Source organism: Pavona decussata, unplaced genomic scaffold, assembly GCF_977016875.1.
Source record: "Pavona decussata unplaced genomic scaffold, jaPavDecu1.1 SCAFFOLD_52, whole genome shotgun sequence".
Classification (NCBI taxonomy): Eukaryota; Metazoa; Cnidaria; class Anthozoa; order Scleractinia; family Agariciidae; genus Pavona; species Pavona decussata.
The window spans coordinates 1417501-1437350 of NW_028145474.1; the positions used below are offsets into that span (position 1 = coordinate 1417501).

At 39.8% G+C, this 19850-nt stretch overlaps 2 protein-coding genes and 1 long non-coding RNA gene across 3 annotated transcripts in view; 2 read left to right on the top strand and 1 right to left on the bottom strand.

Annotated features, from left to right (window-relative positions):
- Positions 1–3913, top strand: part of LOC146480833 (lysophospholipid acyltransferase 6-like) — a 15141-nt gene extending 11228 nt beyond the window's left edge. The window contains exons 12-15 of the mRNA XM_085109168.1: positions 79–143; positions 893–1037; positions 1762–1919; positions 2456–3913. Coding sequence (XP_084965294.1) covers positions 79–143; positions 893–1037; positions 1762–1919; positions 2456–2669 — 582 coding nt within the window. The 3' untranslated portion in view covers positions 2670–3913. The remainder of the gene's footprint in view (positions 1–78; positions 144–892; positions 1038–1761; positions 1920–2455) is intronic.
- A 566-nt stretch (positions 3914–4479) lies between these two features.
- Positions 4480–6032, top strand: LOC146480834 (uncharacterized). Its single transcript, XR_014864598.1, has 2 exons — positions 4480–5733; positions 5839–6032. It is a non-coding gene; the product is annotated as an uncharacterized LOC146480834 (long non-coding RNA).
- Positions 5725–18710, bottom strand: LOC146480835 (lysophospholipid acyltransferase 6-like). The gene is made up of 14 exons (XM_085109159.1): positions 18018–18710; positions 17661–17806; positions 16191–16268; positions 14710–14802; positions 13830–13885; positions 13160–13214; positions 12246–12369; positions 11347–11467; positions 10624–10725; positions 9399–9502; positions 9222–9286; positions 8195–8327; positions 6923–7074; positions 5725–6275 (listed from the first exon to the last, which is right to left on the bottom strand). Exons 1-14 carry the CDS (start codon positions 18078–18080, stop codon positions 6059–6061), a joined length of 1509 nt encoding a protein of 502 aa, XP_084965285.1. The 5' UTR covers positions 18081–18710; the 3' UTR covers positions 5725–6058.
- Between the last annotated feature and the right edge of the window lie 1140 nt (positions 18711–19850).

Below are 19850 nucleotides of genomic sequence, written 5' to 3' on the forward strand. Positions count from 1 at the left end.
GAATGATATTAAACACCTTGTGCTATTTGATGTTGTTTATTTACACCTGCATGTGTTTTGTTCGTTCGTCTTTTGCAGACATCAACAGATTTTAGAAGCATTGTAAAAAACTGGAACATTCAAACAACACTCTGGCTAAAGAGGTAATGTGTTTATGCGCTCTCTCATCATCATCATCCGGGATAGTGGATGTGTGATAACCCATTTTAAAGTTGTTATCGGCCTAGCCTTTGAGCAGAAAATTGAGGCTTGAGTTGATCGTGACTCTGTTTTGATACAAACCTTGCTGAGTATTATGTTGTTCTCGTGGTAACTAGCATATGAAAAGTGCTCAGGTTTGTATTAAAACAAGGTGAGCTCCAGCCTCACTCCCACTAAACTAAAAAGCCAGGTCACTAAGCACACAACTGTAAAATATACTACCAGAGGACACTCAGTTTCACTCAAATAAAAATAAACGCAGTTTAGCCAATGGGACAACAAAATGCGAACGAAAACCCGAATATAACCACCCTGCTGTCGACATTTTGCGCTTTGTGAGTTCTAGCCTCCCTTGCAGTCGTTTTTACAGTGTTAAGGGAGTCGGTCGTATTACCCTTCTAGACCCTCCTACGACTCCGCTACATTCGCGCTTTCTCTGTGAACGTGGCCGAGCTCCCAAGAGTCTCCTTTAGCTCATGCAGTGGTAGAGCATAGGTAGAGCCAAGGTCATATGTTCGACTTCTGTTGGGAGAACTTCGATATTTTTCAGAGGATGCCTGTGTCACTAAGTCAAAAACAATACTCTACAAAAAGTCACCTGTTTTAAAATCAACGCCGAGCAGTACGCCAAGCCGGTTCCCTCCAAGCGTATTTGTTCTAATTTATCTTTGTCATGTTTTACTCTGAACAGGACTGTGTATGATCGAGTTCCTCACCTTGTTCCTCATCATCGAACTTTCCTGACTTATTTAGTGTCCACCATATGGCATGGATTTTATCCGGGATATTATCTGACATTTCTGTGCGCTGCCTTACTTATAACAGCAACAAGAATAGTAAGTTACACTTCATTTCGTCTCGTACCCGCCCTTAAGGGTCAGCGGTTTGGTTGTCCTGGTGACCACTCACTGATCAAGAAGCCTTAGACTCTAACAGAATTAGAATCTAGTGCAAAGTTTTATTTACAAGCGAATTTCAACGATAAAAAAAACACGTTTCGGCTTCTTCATTATCAAATTGAAATGTAAATAAGAGTCCGAAAGTTGTCAAAAATAACCGAATAAATTATCATAAATTACCATTTCAACTTGATGATGGTGTAACGAATTAAGGCGCTGAAACGTCGCTTCTTATCGTTGAATTTTGCGAGTATATATATTATATTTGTATCAGCAAAACTGTACTTATTAGAGTTTTATTTGCAAGTAAACGTTTCGCTGTAAAACCTTATGCCAATATGTGTATACGTAGCTATGAAAATGCATTCACCTGTAATTTGTAAGCAATCAACAAAAAACGTTTCACTATGAAACTGGTTTAATAATGTAGCTTAATGTTTCAAATTCAACTAATCATCAAGGAAACACTTTCCATATTTTCAGCGTTTAGCGCGGGCATTTGAGATAATAAGGTTCGATTTTTTTAGGGACAGGTTTATTTGCTTGTCTGTTTCATTTTTCTTTTCGCATCCTGGGCGGCTTTTAGTTCCTACGTATATCCTTATGATAGCAAGATACAAGTACCATTTTTGTTGTTGTTATTGATTTTTTTCTTTCCCAGGTGCGGCGTGCATGCGGACATCTGTTCCAGAGCAGTAACCCAGTGATAGATACATTCTTTAAATTACTCAAATGGTTCGTTAGTAACGTGATATATTCAGGTTACTGTTTTACGCCGTTCCTCTTGCTTCGCTTCGACCTCTCATTAGCATTTTACAGGTAGGTTCGATCACTGATTGTGAAAGGACTCTTTGTCATTGATAGTGAGGAGGAATGATGCCAACTCACTCCAACACTAGATGTTCGTTAGGCTATGCCGGCTCTGGTTACACCTTGTGCAAGCGAGACTGATCATAAACAGCTGAATTCTGACCAGTTATACGGCCGACAGTCGTGTAATCGGCCCTGGCCGGGGGCCGGTAATTCTTCTTAAATTCACCCAATGCAATGCAGTAAACGAGTTTACTCGTTGGAGCAGTTTTCAATTGGGTGACAAAACTTGCGCCATTTTCTCAACCAATGAGAAACTAAAACCAATCGTGGTGTGCTCGTACGCGCTTTCCCGCGCTTGGTGCCGGTTACACGTATTTGCTTTGAATTCTGATTGATTCATTGAGATGTTTACGTCCGGTCTCATTGGTCATGCGCACTGCAGATTAATTGCTTTGGTTTACGCCAGTCAATTGGCTTTACGCCAGTCAATTGAAAACCATTCTATTATGTTTTTCTAAATCCAATCCATTTTACGCCAACAGGTCGACGTATTTCATTGGGCACATTGTCTTGTTGGTCGCCATTGTTTTTGTCAGAGGAGGACAACTAAAACCTTCCCATGAGGCCAAAGCAACCGAAGGTGAAATGACGTCACAGCAAGCCAATGGATCAGTCAAAGTAGAAAACCACAAGGATAGCTCTGTTACTCATGTGGCTAACAATAATGCTTTATATCGCCTTAATCGCAACGCATAATGATGACATGTCATTAGTTTTGCCCAATCAATTAATTTTATAGACCATTTCCGAGTTGCTTTGAACCTCATCATGAAAGCGAGGCTAAGTGCAAAGTTTTTGTTCTGAAAATTAGTTTTCATTCATATGCAAACAAAACTAATTTTCATATGAATAGTTTTGCACTTAGTCTCGAATTCATAGTGAGGTTCACAGCAACTCGGAAATGGCCTATTGGCGCGTCAGTCTTTGCTAGGCAAGGCAAAATACCCTCTAACAATTGGGGACAACTGTGATTTATTCAAGTTCAAGCCTTCCGCAAATTAAGCAGTTCCACAGAGAAAAGCTAAATAGTGGGAAAGTAATCTCGTACCCAAATCTCAATCTGCCGAACCGTGGGAGATCTGGGTACGAGATTAGAGGAAAAAGCGGAGTGTTTTTAAATTCTTTGAAGCAATAAGCTAATCAATATTGACGTTATTCACATTAATGTACCTTTTGTTCTCTTATGTTCGCGTCCGTCGTTCTAGTTACTCAAGATCCAGTATGCCAATTAATATTCAACCTGTTCGTTGCAGTTCATTTTCTGGAAATTCCAGAATTAATACACTATACTTTGATCACTTCAATCCGAACAAATTTTGTAATCACCAAGGTCTGATTTGATAAGAATTTTTCATTAAACATACAAATGAAGAAGGACCCTTTTTTTTACCCTTTTAGAGGACCACTTTTGTGAACCACTTTCGTGATGTTGGTTTCCTAATTAAAGATTACCCTCATCAAACAATACATCCTCCATGAGTAATAACCTGCACTGGGAAAACAAAGAAGTAACTGGAATTACAGTACCCCCGCCGCACCCTTGGTAGGATGCCCTGTAAACACCTGGGACTGGTTGCATAAAACGTTTTTAAGATAACACGGATGCTAACGATTGTTCTCAGACAATAACCTATTGTTTTGCAACTATACTTACAGGTTCCTGTAATTTTAACATGATTTATGCAACCCAGCTAAGTACCTAAGTGCCTAAGGCGACAACTATAATCTTTGATTACTACTAGTTATTAAAACAATTAATAACAAAAGGTTGAGGGAATCGAGGGAGATAAATTTGATGGCTTACCTGGAGAGCGAAAAATTAGTTTCAATTTTTATTCAAATGGCCCGTGAATGGTTAACGAGAAGGTGCAAATGTAAATAGCCAATGGTCAATTGAATACGCGATGTGAAAAATAAATAATTCTCTGAGATTGTTTTCATCGGTTGTCGTTGTTTTTAATTAAGTGAGTGCTGAGAAGTGACGCAAACATTATTTGCTGAACAGAAAACTGACTGACCCAATCAGTGTTATGTTTTTGGCCAGCGACATTTGGAATACAGCGGTGTCGACAAAGGTTGACCAAAAAAAGCGTAAACGCTTACGCGACAATGCCGAAAGGTAGTCTGGGAAATACCCAATAAATTTCAATAAAAGCTCAGAATCCATAATGCCTCGACCATACAGCGAAGACTTGAGATGGCGGGCAATATGGATTCTGAGCTTTTATTGGATTTTGTTGGTATTTCCCAGACATTACATTACGCTTTTTGTGGACAATCTTTGTTGAAACAGCTGTAGCGGGTTTGTTGATCACCCTGCCTCGATTCCAGGGCAATCCGCGTGCTTCCTCCAACGCGCGTATTGCCCTGGGGTCGAGGTTGGAATTTCCATGCTAACAGAGGCTTTTACTATTGTATTTCTCGGCGGGGTAACAAAACAAGCCAACTACGAGAAATATCAGAGACGCGAACAACTTCGTAAATGCTAAAAAAAAACAATTGCCAGAAACAAACGCTCTGCTTGAAGGGTAGCAGGTTGAAATCTCTGGTCTTCTCAGTTTTTCGGATGGGCAGGAGCCTGCAAACATTCGTTAACGTTTGGTAACTGGAAGGGGAGGGTGGCTTTCTGCGTTTGGAGGCCAGATAGGTTTAATTCTTGTCCCCTTGAGATTCCTTCAGGTCTCAATCATAGCGAGGACCATTGGTCATTTGATACTGCTCTCTGTAAGTTGAGAACTGACCCTTAAACATTTGATCTCTATCACTTTCCTGTTGCATGTGTACTTCGTCATCTACGCTAACACCTGAACGCGTACACCGCGAAAGGATAAGTAAAGGAAAGATCAAAACACGAAGTTCTTTTTATTTCTTTTATTTTGTTGTTGTTGTTGTTGTGTCGTGTTCGCATTGTTATCAAAATTACCTACAAAACGTTTTAGCATGGAGCACAGAAGTATAAAACTCGTTTACTTACAGATAATACAAACCAATCGTCGTCGTGCCTATGTGGACCCCACACGACACTGAACTTACAGATAATGCAATAAGTTAATATCCCCACAATATGTTACCGATTTTAAAATCTTTTATTCAACTGATCAAATTTAAATCAATCCTGTTATAAAAGTCCCCACACACTGTGGTAAATTATCCCTAAAAAGCCTCGATGGAAGTGGATAATAAGATACTTGAAATTTGACGTTATACGTAAAATTGTTTCTCCACGAGTAGTACGCGTATGCCCTATAACAAAGAGATCACCAAAGAAAACTTCCATGGATCGTCTCGCGCTTGTTATTGTTGTTTTTGTTTTGTTTTTTTGTTGTTGTTGTTGTTTTTTTTGCTCAGTTTCGAGTTTCGCGGTCGTTGTCCAAGCCCTTTTAAGGAAGCACAGTCCGTGCGGGAAGCAGTCTTGCTCGTTCATTGATACACTGGGTGCATCAACTCACTCATTTATAAAAAACTAAAACGTACGAACCACAAATTCCCTTTGAGGTGAACACTGTACAAAGAATATTGTAATAATTTAAAATCCTATTATTATCGACCGATTTTTCGCTTTTAAGGTCACTAAATCAGTGGACGAGTTTGATTTTATCAAGTTTCAGGCTAGCTTAAGTTTCTCCGTGTTTACCAAGAATGCACTCATTTTTCCCCAAGTTTAGAAGTTTCACGAGCCACTTGAAGTGTCCCTATATTTGACTCGCGTCTCAGGTTCAAACGCCGATACTTTTTGTACCACTCAGCCATGCTGTACAAGGTCGTTTTACATTTGAGTCCGTGGATGAAATCCTAAAATGTGGCCATTTAAATGAAAGCTACCGAGCAATACTTTCCTGTGGTGCTGTTCATTATGCTGTACAAGGTGGTTTTACGTTTTGAGTCCGTGGATGAAATCCTAAAGTGTGACCATTTAAATGGAAGCTACTGAGCAGTACTTTCCTGTGGTGCTACATCTTCATTAGTAACTTGCGAAATTCCTGAAGGGACGTACGGTGTCTGTGTTTGGCAAATATTTTCAGTTTTTAGCTGAGCTTTCATGGGATTGAAAGTGTTAAACACAAATGGGTCCATCCATCTCGTTCTCAGACTCCAAAGAAGTTTTCTTTAAGCAGCGCCAGCTTCCTGTTGACTCTGTTTCGAAGTTCGGTAAAATCGTCGTATTTTGTAGTGCTGTTCTGTTCCTGTTTTTCCTCGTTTTCTTCTTTAATGTCTTTGTCCTTCCTCTGTTTCTTGGTTTTGCCAGCATTCATGAAAAGAATTGCGATGAGACACCAGAAATGGCCAAAACAATACATGGAGCTGTGGAATAAAACACAAAAAAACTTTTAACCTTAGCGATCCTTCACTCATCATTTCCGACGACGGATTACAGGTATAAGAAAAGGGGACCTTCGCCGACTGGTAAAAAATGCTTCACGAAAAAAGGAATTCAGACAAATCGCCACAACAGAACCAAATGAATAGCAGTAAAGAGTAATTCCACGCAGTTTCTCAGCTGCGTTTCGGTTCATATTTTAATGTATTTTTCACTTTTATTTTAGAGGACCCTCCCGAAAACCCCTCCTCTTAAAATACCGAGAGTCAATCGCCCATTTTACAGTTGTGTGCTAAGTGACCTGGCCTTGGATTGTAAGCGAGGCTGGGGCTGACCTTGTTCTGATACAAACCTCACTGCTTTTCATATGTAGTTCATGTTGTTCTTATGCTAACTAGTTTTAATTTACACATGAAAAACAGTGAGATTTGCATCAAAACAAGTCCCCTTTTTAACTCACTTCCAATCCAAGGCCAGGTCACTAAGCAAACCCAAGGGAGCCAAGAATTGGTTCGAGTTATCGGGAGTTTTAAAAATCGGGCTCGAGAAGTAGGGATTGCACCGTACTAATTAGTTGATATTAGAAAGACAAAAGCAGATAAAGTAACAACAAAATTATTAAAAAACTTACCGCCAGTAGGCCAAGCCAATCCTTAACTCCAGAGCCACGAATGGGACGGTGGAAAACGTCAAGCAAAACATGGTTACTGCGCATGTCATGACATTATACGTAATAGAAGTGGCACGTGACTTCTGAAAGAAAGGCCTGCAGACTCGTCGAACCTGAGAAATGAAAAGCCACGAAAATATTATCACAGCTCGCTAAAGCTACTCTAGGTTTGGAAGCTCTATCACTGTTCAAACTGCTTGTGTAAATATTCTATCCATTCTGAATAAATTACAGGAATAACACACGCATTTTGCACCATCAAATGTAAACCAAATGGATCGTGACGACTGTAATTTGTTCACCAGGCTTAACATATTCCATCACATTATTTCCATTGCGCAAATGCCAGGTGTACATTGACATTCCAATCCTAGCGGTATGCTGGATGTTTATCCCATGAACCTAGTTTAATGGCCTTAGCTCCCACGAGTCTCCTGTAGCTCAGTGGTAGAGCGTCCGAACTAGTGATCGGAAGGTCTTAGGTTCGACTCCTGATAAGAGCACTCGGATTTCTTTTTTCCTGAGTATGCCTGTGTCATTTATTGATTAATACATCATTCTCAATATTAAATCTCCTAGCGTACATTTTACTATATTTTTTTCCTACCGACTTTATGCCGACATTATCTCGCCATGCCATAATAAAAATCATACTTAGTTTGAGGAGGTCCAATCACATATCAGCTTTCTAGTTTTTTTTTAGGTCTCCTCGACAAGTCTGTAGTTTTACTTTAGATTTTAGTACACGCAATAGCATGTTCCGTATTGTAATTTCTTTTAAGGACGGTGGCTACTTTTGTTACTGCACATAAGTTCTGCACATCTCGAGATACTCGGTTTTCCTATGGGTGGTGTCTACTAATACAGGGATATTTTTGCGCGGTTTAAAACTATGCGGAGAAAGCAGAACTTAGCAAGTGCTCTTGGTATCCAAAAAGACAATTGGGGATAACCATGCATTTTTCAGAGATAATAAAGCTTCAATATGGAAAAAAATTCCATACATTGCTTTGTTTTTTACTGCTTTTTTGAATTATTGTTACTGAAAAACGCGTGGTTACCCCCAATTTTCTTTCTGGATTTCAATAGCCCTTGCTAAAACGCGCTTTTCGCGAATAGTCATAAACCGCGCAAAAATACTTCTTATTAGTAGGCACCGTCCTTAGTTTGTGTCGAGCTCACATTTCGCATTGTACAAGCTGTTATAATTATGTGCATATGTAGCCTGCAAACCTTTCTCGCTGCCTCAACCATCAGTCCACAGGTGAAGAATGCCATATAATATCCAGGGTAGAACCCATGCCAAATGGCTGATAGTGCGAACACGGCCAACGTACGATGAGAAGGGACTCGGTCATACACGATCCTACAGCAAAAGGTTACGAAATCAAACTTCTGCGAGTTTCTATGAATTTTAATCCTACAGAAACCAGATTCCTTTTTCCTTCTATAATGCGACTGATCTAATTTAGGTTTCCAGGTTACCATGCTCCCACCAAAAGCGTAGCTCCATTGCTTTCCATATAAACCCCATACAACCCACAAATGCTTGATTCGCTTTTACGAAGGGCTAATGTTCCAAACGTCAGCAGTAGAATGATTCTTTACTGTTGCCTAATCACCTTATCAATGCGCGTGTTTGTCTTATGTTATGCAGTCTTATCATTGCTAAGCCGGGGGGGGGGGGGGGGGAGAGGGGCTAACCGTAGGAAACTACAAAACCTTTGAATGTAGTGTACCACACGACGCACAAATAAACTGTCTAACCCTAACAGATCTCTTGTAGTAGAGATGCACGTGCCAGACATTGCAGGGCTGACACTACGGCAAAGGGAAATTTTAATTTGGCCTGGAAATTGACATAGAAGGTTGTCCCTGGGTAAGGATTTTAACATTACACTCTGTCTCCAGGGTAGGAATTTGACATGATTAGCAGGGAAAGTTACTCTAGCGGTAGAAATTGTCATTCGTAGTGTATAGTGTTGGGATGAAATTAGGCCTAATCCATAGTGGATAGTATTAGGATGAAAATTAGACGGGTCGGAAATTTCACCATGGCTTCTGTGAAACGGTCAAATTCCCCTGGATCTGCCTCCCTTCCCCTACCACACCTTAAGACTTAACATTGATTGGTGCATTGCTTTCCACACTAACCACAGGCAGCTTAAGCTCGCGTCACTAGAGAAGGAATCAAGGGTACACACTTGGATTTCTAGTGACGCAAGGTTGGGCTGCCTGTACACTAACAGGCTCAACGTACCTTCTCAACCACAGGATCGTACCGATATTCCAGTTGTCTAGTACTTCCTTCAAGTTCGTCGCAAACTGTACAAAAACAAAAGAAATGTATGAAACCAGATGTCCATCAACTCCTGATGAAAACAGAACATGGCAACCCATAAACCCACCAAAGAATTTGCCATTGTAAAGCACGTACCTCAAGTTTGAGAATGTTTACGTTAGTGATGCGGTTCCACTTGGCGCGTCCATTTTCATCATAACCATTGAAACCAAGGCCGCCCAAGTTATTAACTGCTTCAGCTAAAATAACATAAAATCCAACGTTATTGAACAATTATTCACCGAAGAGGAGGAGGATTGTGGTGGATATCCGCGGCTGGGTAAATATCTACCACTATTTACCGTCCGACAATGAGGTCAATAACTGTTTTAGTATACACCACAGCAGTGGATAGCCGGTCTCAATTAGTCACTTTATTTCTGACAAAATGGCGAAAAAGCTCGCGCGCGAAATCCATGACAACGATGGGGGGTGGGGGGGAGGGGGCGAACAGTGAACGCTATCCGGAGATTAACCAGCCAATCAGAGCGCAAGAAACACAATATCCACCGGTTTGGCATATTACTACTGATGGTTAAGCTTGTAGCTTACTACGCATGTTTGTAGAGTCTGATGAAACACGAGGGAGTACGAGACAACGCTGTCGTGTATTAGAGCGAGAGCCGTTACAAGCTTTCATTTAATTTATTATGAACAAAGAAAAACAACAACAAACAAGTATGCAAGCTCGTTTATCTCTTTCGTGCCCCCATCCACCACTCCTGTTTGCTCGCCCGGCGGCTTTTCCTCACTTGTTTGACGATCTAACAAGTATATTCTACTCCCTTATTTCTTTTAGCGTCTCTTTAATATATTGTACAACTTCTTTTTGCCTTACTCCGCCCGCTTCGATTAGCTTTCGCAACCCGCGGTCCAGTGTATTAAGTAAAAGAAGTTGCATTTCTCTGTATTTATGCATTTAATGTGTTTATAAGTTTAATGTACACTTAATGATGAAGATAAATAAAGATTGTAATACAGGGACTGTGAACAGGGCACGGTCCCTGGCATTTCTGTGGGCAGAGGTAGAAATAGGACGGTCCGCGAGGAAAAATTACATAAGAAAATCATCGGTTGTGTGACAACTCGAAACACGCTCCAGTCTCAGCATGCATCGTTTCTTCGACTTTCGTTGGATAAACAGAGAAGCGTGTGCTAGATAGAAACTCTGTTGATGACTGAACCAAACATTTGTTTCTACTCCTCACCGACGCAGCATCGCAGTTTCTCTAGAAACTAACCCCCTTATATAGACGGCTGTACCAACGAGAAACAAGAGCAACTATAAACAAGACAGATACCAGTGAAAGTTTATTCTTACCCATCTTAAAAGCGAAGTAATAGCGCATTCTAATAACAATTATGGAGATGTACGAATACATGAATCTCCAGACAAGATGATGAGAATTTATGAACTCTGGATCTGAAAAGAAAAAGACGAACAGATTTTAAAACGTCTTCCCATCGTGGAAAGCCGCCTTTTCCCACTGGCGACTCTGAAATTCACATACAACATATAAAATTCAAAAAAGCACTTAAAAATTAAGGATGATGTTTTAGAAAGCGGCAAACGTAAATGACGGTAATCAGGCGCGCTCTGAAATGCTACAATTGCTTTACTTCGCGAAACGAAACAAGGAACTTTTTTAAAAGTTCCTAGCGACGACGGCAACGCTAACGAAAACGGCGCTACAAAATATAACTTTACTTCATGTGTACCACTTTTGCATTATTTTAACTCGTTCAACTTCTACAGAAACGGCAAACTACCCAGGAACCAAATTGGTAGGAGTGGCGATCAAGTTAAGAAAGAGAATGAAAAATTCACCTTCACGTTCTCCACAAAACCTTGAATTTGGTCATCTCACGTTGTTGTTTTGCAGAGGACGACAAAGAACTGTACCAAAATTTAAAACGCACGTGCAGAGCGATTGTTTTGTGGCGTTCAGATTCTCATTGCTGTCGCTGTTGCTTAAGTTCCCTGGGGGGACGGTTCGGATCACCCAAGGGGACCTTCCCACGGATTCGTCACTGATTTACATACCTCCATTCCTAGAAATAGGGAAGTTTGATCCAGCCAGTAGTATAATAGTTATCGATACCAGACAGCTAAACATTTTTTTGAGTACATCATTCATTGGTGATGGTTCTTTTTGGCCTGGTTCCTGTCAAAAGTAGGGCATGAAGAATTAGACAATTATCTACGAAAATTAAAGAATTTGAATCCATTGTTCCGTGCCAAATGAATACTTTATCCTATTGCGAATTTTCATCGACATGGCACACGTTTGCGGATGACAAGATGGAGCTGTGGTGTGCAAGGTACAATTTTGGCGGGAAACAAATTCGAGAACGGAGCCCGTGACAAATGTGACAAATTATCGCGGGAAAAATGGAAACTGTGGCTTGCAACCCATTACATGGAGAAGCAGAAGATTTTGGCGGTAAACGGTCCTGTATTAATTAAACACTGTCAAAAAGAATCCGACAAGATTTCCGAACAGCCCCATACATTAATTTTGTCTATTATATCTCTCAGTTAGTAAGCGGGGTGTGATTGGTCAATTTTGCGGGCCGTATTTCACTGTAAGGCCGCTAAATTTGAAAGTTTCCTTTCCCGCGCACCCAATTAACCTCAAGAGATTGCATAAATATCTTACTACATAACTCAACAGAAAAAAACGAGGATCCGTAACTTAGAGTACGGACCGAGAAAACGAGGTTTATAGTAAGGGCTTGTCGTTTTTGTCAGAGGGTTAGTATGACAGTTAAACATGTGAAATTATTTAATGTATGGGGCTGTGCGGAAATCTTTCCAAGAATCCATGCGATATCGCCCAAAGATGAAAATAATTTTCGGAAAAACTCAAGATATGATAATTACTTTAATTTTTCCGTCGAGGATAGTAACAAAGCAATTAATGTACAGTCAACAGTGATTACCTTTGGTTTAACATCAGAACCATCAATAAAATCATTGAATTCCTTGAATGTACATAGAGGCCCTACTAAAACCGTACTGTAATGGAACAGATAGCTGAAGTACTCCAACAAAGATGGCGCCTTCCTGATGAAAAGTTAATAAACTAAAATTTAACAACAAATTAAACAATTATTCAAAACTTGTGTACAGCCTCAGAAACAAAGGAAAACCAGTTTCTTTTTTTATGGTGTGGGGGGGGGGGGGGGGGGATAAACAAATTTCATCATTCATGGGGTGGGTGCATTTCTCCTGGAATAAAAACCCATTCACTGTTCCAGAATAAAACAATTACTCTGTCCAAACTGGAATTCTAATTTGTGTTGTTTTTGGAATATGGACGGCACATTGAATAGTGTATTCTTCTTCAAGATGGCAGAATAAATTGAGGGGGAGGGGCTGGAGGGACCTGTTTTGACAGAGTCAGATAAAAATCAATAACATATTCTTGAATTTCGATCAAAAACCATACCCTATTGTGCCCCACATATCCCCCCACATAGCTGTTGATAGAAGTACTTTTAGGGTAGAACTATGAAGTTCCAGAAAATTTCCATACCCCCCCCCCCCCCCCCCTAACCCCAGCATCTACAAATCAAAAGGAATGGAAATTCCAGGGGGATGGGGACAAAAACTTAACAGGAATGGACAAAGTTTAATAATCTGGAATTTTCAGAGGTAAGAAGTCTAGTTTAGAGAAAATCCCTTCTATGACATGAAGGAGTCTGGAACTTGGAAGAATTTCAAACCTTCAAAATAATTGTTATTTTGAATTTTATGCCTTCTGTTTTTTTTTTTCCCAAAAATATAGAAGCAATTGGCCAGTAAAATGCCAATGCAAAAACTAAAGAATGTAAGAAAAATAAAACGTTCTTACTTGAGCCGTTCTTTTCTTTGCTCGTCGTTTAATTGACTTTCATCTCTTCCCAATCCTGACAGCCAAGCAGAAATCAAACAATTTTATTTTAAAGACGAGTTAATTTACAAGAGACATAACATTCTTGAAAATAGTTGAAATTAGGAGTGCAGTAGAACTGGCAGCTGACAGGGGAATGGGGAGAGAAACCTGCTGGGGACAGCAGGAGAGGGGGGGGGGGATGGGGATTAGAAATGAAAGGAAGAGTGACTGTACCACCTCAGTCATCCAGCTTCTTTTTGTTCTTTCTTCTCCCCTTTCCCAGATACCAAATAATTTATTGATATTAGCCCTTCCAAAAATACAGGGTAAAGGAAAGACCACAAGACCACAATACAATGCAAACTGAGACACAAAAATCTGCAATTACAAGCCCACGAACTGTTACAGGTGTAGGGCTGCTAATTGTTTTGTATGCTGGAATTGTAAGCCTAGTTTTTCTAGCTGTTTTTAGCTCAGATTTCATGTTCAAGCCACAAATAAAATACTTACACCCTAAAAAGGTCAAAGCACTCTGGATGAATACTATTATGACCTGGACTTATTTTGGAAAACTCAGTGTGTTGTTTCATATTTTCCTAAAAATTTCACATAATTTATCCAATAAAAAAATTATATGGTTTATACTTACCATCATGAACACTGAAAGCCACATATGATATTCTTTGCACAATGATCATCAGGGGTCTGTCAGAAAAGAAAGATTTTATACTCTTATAGACCTTTATCATAAATGGCAACCGTTTAATTTAATTCTTTTATTTTTATGATAATTTATTGGCCTTACTAGCCTTGTTAGTATGTGCAAAATTCAATATATTTTTTACTCTAAAGTGAGGTTAGTAGGGCTAGTTAACACAAATATAAAAGAATTAAAAAACGGGGCCCCGCTATTTATGAAAGAGGTCTATTAGTTAATCTCATTGCTATAACCACTTTGAAAAAGCAACATAATTTACAATAATATCAAACACAAGATGTGCCATCTCTCCTGGATTAGCCAGACCGGGAGTCTCCCAAGTACAGAACATTAATCCCTTGGTCTTATGTGCAGGTCAATAAATCTCCCAGAAAATCCTTCAGGACTGTACATTCAAGTAAGATCTTGATAAAAAAATTTCCCCAAACTCCACAAAATTTCAGTTTCACATATTTTCAAGTCATGCATCACCTGTTACAAAATTAATGTTTGCAGAAACTAACAGAAATGAGTCAATTTTGTGGTAAAGTTGGGGTCGTCAACAATTTAGGGTGATGGGAATTAACATGGTGTGAATAATTTAATATATTATAAACATTGTTCAAAAGGGATGTAACTTATATTTAGTCTCTTAACAGACATTATGTTAAGCTTTATAAGTCCAAGAAATTTGTCTGTCTATATGAATCAATACTGCCAATAAAAAGCAGATCAAATCATGACAGCAATTCCCCATTTAAGTAAAATTGATCAATCATCAGTTGTTAAGGGTAAGTGTTCTTAAGTATCGTACGGGATTTTTAAATCTTACCCTGTGAAATCCAAAGTATAGCCACCATAGTCTGTAACTTGTCGATGAAGATGAGCCACAGAAAGCACTGCCATTGACACTGATAACACATATCTGAAATGCAATCAAAGGAAACTCCTCATATATATAAATATTTATTTATTAATTAGCATGAGAAGTCAAATTTCCTTGATCAATTATGGTGAAAAGGAATATTATTGAGTTGAGACAATATGCAAGGGTCGAGGCTTCACTAGCACATGTCAAGGCTAGATTGACAGTGAGCTGCTCAATTGAAATTATCTTTCATCAGTGAGAGGACTCCACCCGTAAGCAAAGTAACAAAATAGTTCAGTGTATCAAAATGATCCCAAATATTGGAGAGCTACTGTCAGTAATTATTATGCTATACGCAGGTTGTGTCAATTGTCTTAAGTTTGTATATTTGTTGGAAACAAATTATAATAAATTGAATTGAAATTGAGTACTACTCAGCAGCTTTTGCAGGTATATGTTAGTGGCAAGGAGGTACAATTTAACACCTTTTTGGGGTTTGAAATTAGTGATTTGCTATTTTCTTAAATTGAGTTAGAAACTTCCTTGTGGACATTTTTGGGATGGAATTAAGATTTTGCAGAGACTTTTTATAGGGGTTTTATTGAGAGAAGAATGGACTTTTTTTAGGGTTTATTCTTGGATGTTAGATCCAGTGTCAACCTCATTAAGGAATAATTGTTTTTTTTTTTTTTTTTTGGGGGGGGGGGGGGGTTCTTATCAACAACCTGACCTCAAGTATTCCTCACCACACTTTGGTTTTAAGCTAAGACCTTACAGTCAAACTGTTGAACTGATTGATCTCAACTGAACTATAAGAGGGATTCTCAAATTATATATAAAGGGCAGGGCAGGGGGTTTCTTGTGTGACAATTGATGCTCATTGGAAATTCTGAATTGAGCCCCTGAAAGGTTCATTTTCACCCATAAGAAGCACAAATTGGTCACAAAAATGCTCTGCTAAAGCCCGCTGCACACTAGCCGATTTTTTGTGGGCCAACGAAAAATCTTTACTTGTCGGCTAGTGTGCAGTGAATTCAGACAAATCTGCAACAAGATCGGGGCTTGTTGGGCGATATCTGACAGTGCTAGATCTCAAAACATTTTGTCGGGCCTTGTCGGCTACTGCGCGGTGGGCCAAGACAATTTGTTCGGGCTTGCGCACTCCTCACCCAATTAGGAAATGTCATGAGAGTCACATGAACAAGTGTCTTTTCCAACATGGTGGTTAGTCGCAACAAAAAGATGGCTAGTACGGGACAAGCTGATGGCCCGCTCGACAAATTTTAACCCGATTTGACCCCGATAAAAAATCGCCTAGTGTAACATGCACATCACACATATCACATTGCAGCTGTTTATCTGAGCCCACAGTCATAATACTTGGTTCAGGTAAAGAATCACTGTCAGAAGAATTAAAATAAAGTCAATTTAATTTATCCACATACTTGTGAACGATTGGAGGATTCAGCATACAAATGAGAATATAACACAAGCCACTGATACTGAGTAAACTCAAGACTTGCCTGTAAAAGAAAAGAAAGAACAGAAAGACACATTACTAGGGGAATGAAAATTAATGCTCAACACGTACTGACTAACCCCAATCCCTTAGGGACTGGTCATAAAGTACGGGGGGGGGTGGGCTGGAAAAATTCATTTTTACGAAGGCTAGTTTTGTGTGACCCACCCTCATATTTTTGCAGAATAATGCATGGCCCACCCATATTTTTCAGGTAAAAAATGAAATGACCCACCCCTAGTAAATAAAGGTAAGACTATACATAAAACTAGACAAATTAGAGGACAAGTATGATAGAGGAAGGAGCACACATGCACAAAGTCTTGTTTTTGAAGTTTATCATTGCATGAGATCTATTTTTGTTGAAATACCTGAAATGATTTTGAGAAGATAATGTGCATCTAATATGTATCATTAATAACCACATGGAATCATAGTTGTTCATTTTAATGGATGCGAGTGAACTTGCCCTTTTCTTGATAGAATGTGTAGTTCCAGAAAATATCCTTACCCCACCCATGGAGGGAATTCAAGATTCTGGAGGGGATGGTGGTAAGAGAAAGAACAAAATTACAGAGATTGTATGAAAGAAACTTGGAAGTTCCTGGCGGTAGGGCGTCCTTTTATAAATTCCCTCTGTGATGGGGGATGGATATTTTCTGAAACTACACAATTATAATTTGTGCTTTTACTGTTAATACATTTCACAGTTTTACTGGCAAAAGGCACCATTTGATGCAAAACATGTGCAAAAATATTATGTGCCCCACCCCTTTAATGATGCATGGTTTTTGCTAGCCCACCCCTTTTTACATGCATGAAAACAGTGACCCACCCCCCCTTTTTTTCCAGCCCACCCCCCCCTGTACTTTATGACCAGTCCCTTACGAAAGTATTTTTGCACAGTTTGTGAAATATGCGGGGAAAGCAGATCTTAGTATGTGCTACTGGAATACAAAAACTCCTACACACTGATAATGAGGACATGGGTTGGCTTCAGGAAGATATAATGTAGGTTAAAAAATCATACATTTTACTCAAAAATGACTTATCGGGTCACCCAGCCGCACACAAATACCCTCCCCCCACCCCGCCCCCCACCATTATAAACCCATCCCAAACACAAATCTAATGGAAAACGTAAATTAAATGAGATTTAAAAATATATATATTCACTGTGATCAAAAATTTTCTGAGATTTCAAACTTTTTTTTTCTTTCCTTTTTTTTATAAGTTAATGGCCCTTTGCTTCGTCAATCGCAAAACTCTAACACAAAAATACACCGGTGGTTGGAAAAAAAGAAAAACAACATTAAATATTAATTTCTTTACTCGTATAAACAAAACCCGTATAAATGGCTGTATTTTAACGACAGCGAGCAAGAAAAATTCTTACCACCCAAAACAAAACCAGGATAGCGCAATACCCCAAGCAAGTCCCACAGATCGTCTTATGCTGGATGAAACACGGCTGGGGTGAAGAACAAGTCGAAATACGAGACCCAGAGGAAAACAGGATAACATACAAAACACAAAATTGACCTGAAAGGAAAGATACAGTCGACTTATAAGCCATTTTAGAAACTTCAAAAAAAAAAATTCTGGAAGAAAACGTGAATCCGCAATACACTTCGTTCATCACTTGTTAATTATAGCAGGTAATAGCCAGCTGGTTGAAGACTGGCGAACAAGCTCAGAACTGAATTCGATGCAAGTCTAATTATGACATAAACTGTTACTATCGAGTATTTACCTGGTCTGCCGAAAAGTTCGTTAGCCGTGCCACTTCATCGAGAATGTCCGCGATGATTGTCATAGTGAAAGCTGAAAAGGGAAAGCTTGAATAGAGTTAAAAAAGAGAAAGCTCGCAATTAAATTCAAGGACTAAAATAAATTTGCATGTTTTGCGAACGTGCAGCCGTTCAGGCTTTTGTTCCCAGTCCGTCACGACCTTGAATGAACTTCACGACTGGCACACCACCGGAAATTCACGAGACCTGTGCGTGCAATTGCGGAAATTCTTTTGTACATTTATGAATGAATGATAAATAAAACTTACAATAAAATCAGGGCATTCTGCGTAAAAAACCGTCTTATACGAAGCAAAAATTGCTGAAATTTTACTGCATTAAGCGCTGAAAGCAAAGAAAGAGACCTGATAAAGGTAAAAAGGCGCTCCCGCACCACAGAGACCCAGAGACCTTTGTTTGACCTTAGTAACGTCACGTTGTAATTTGAGTGTCACGGTAAGTGTTACGCAATGGCGTAAAAGACAGTATACGGGTTTCCCGGACGGGTTTGTATGGGAACGTATTTAGGAGTCGAAAATAAAGAGCACGAATTGAACAAAAATGTCTTACCTTGCCTCCCTGATATCTTGTCAATGTTTGTGTGGCGTATTTTAGCCGTTTCAAAGAAAGGTCTTTACTCTAGACCCTCACAGAGCTTGGGCAAATTAGTTGGGATGAAAGCTACTACTAGCTAAGCTGGTTGGGGCGGGAGGGGGAATGTACAGCCCCCGAAATGAACCCGACCCCGAAATGATCCCCAACCCTGAAATGATCCCCAAATTGACCCCGAAATGATCGCGACCCCAAAATGATCCCCACTTTTGAAGTTTTCTTCTTGTCGACCCCGAAATGATCCCCAAGAAATTATGGAATGGTGATTAAACATGGGACTGTGGATTGCCTTTTTGTTCTTTGTTAAAATGCTGCAATCCTGTCATTCTTTTTACGAAGTTTCAAACCAAAGGAAACTAGTTGTCGGGTCACTGTCTCGTTCCAGTCTCGCTCCAGTCTCGTTCCAGTCGACCTTTGACCCATTTAGTTTGATGCAACCGGACGGCACTTCTAGGCCAGGCGGTGTGCGTCACAAATTCGACCAATCAGAATGCGTTATTTGGTCAGTAGTCTTCGCGCCCAAGAACATCAGCCTGGAGAGGTCCGTCTGTCGAAAATTTCATCGTTAACGAAGTCTGTGACATTTTTTCCCGGTCGTAATTCGTTTCCAAGTTAGAGGAACAAATTGGCTTAATGCTGGTTAGGTTACTTTTTAAGCTGAAGCATTTGTTCGCGCGCGCGAAGTGACGGTAAAATTATGCAAATTACAAAAATGAACTCGCGGCTCGCGGCCTCACCGCTCGCTGGCTATAGCTAGATCCATCGCGCGCTACAAAACCGCTCGATCGCTTGCGGTCTAAATATATAAATAAAAAAAGCGTCTATAAGCAGACGTTACGGCACATAATATTAGTTTAAGAATAAACATAAAATTCTCGTCTTTGATTGTCTCCTGAACCGGGAATAACTCAACGAAATCGCCTTGTGTATCCAACAAGAAGCATCTGCGGCTACCACTAGACGGTTGAAATTTGCCAAATTGCTGGCTTTGGTGTTAGTTTTTGGAAAAGGAAGCAAAGTCTGAATGCCCAGTTTCAGTGCGACTGTAAGTCGACCTAAGTCCTACATTCGGGAGATGTTTACTCGATCGTGACCAAAGGCAAATGAGCTATTTCCATTTTTTTACCCAGCACCCTTTGTGGGTCGTGACGCACACCGTCTGCTTCTAGGCCACAAGGCCGAGG

What these genes read in the sequence shown, in the direction of transcription:
- LOC146480835 (XM_085109159.1), bottom strand. Translation starts at nt 18,080, where the DNA reads ATGACAATCATCGCGGACATTCTCGATGAAGTGGCACGGCTAACGAAC. An exon ending in CAAAGAAAAGAACGGCTCAA is followed by an intron (nt 12,370 to 13,159) that starts GTAAGAACGTTT and finishes ACTTTTCATCAG; the next exon opens with GAAGGCGCCATCTTTGTTGG. An exon ending in TGGTTGAGGCAGCGAGAAAG is followed by an intron (nt 7,075 to 8,194) that starts GTTTGCAGGCTA and finishes TTCATTTCTCAG; the next exon opens with GTTCGACGAGTCTGCAGGCC.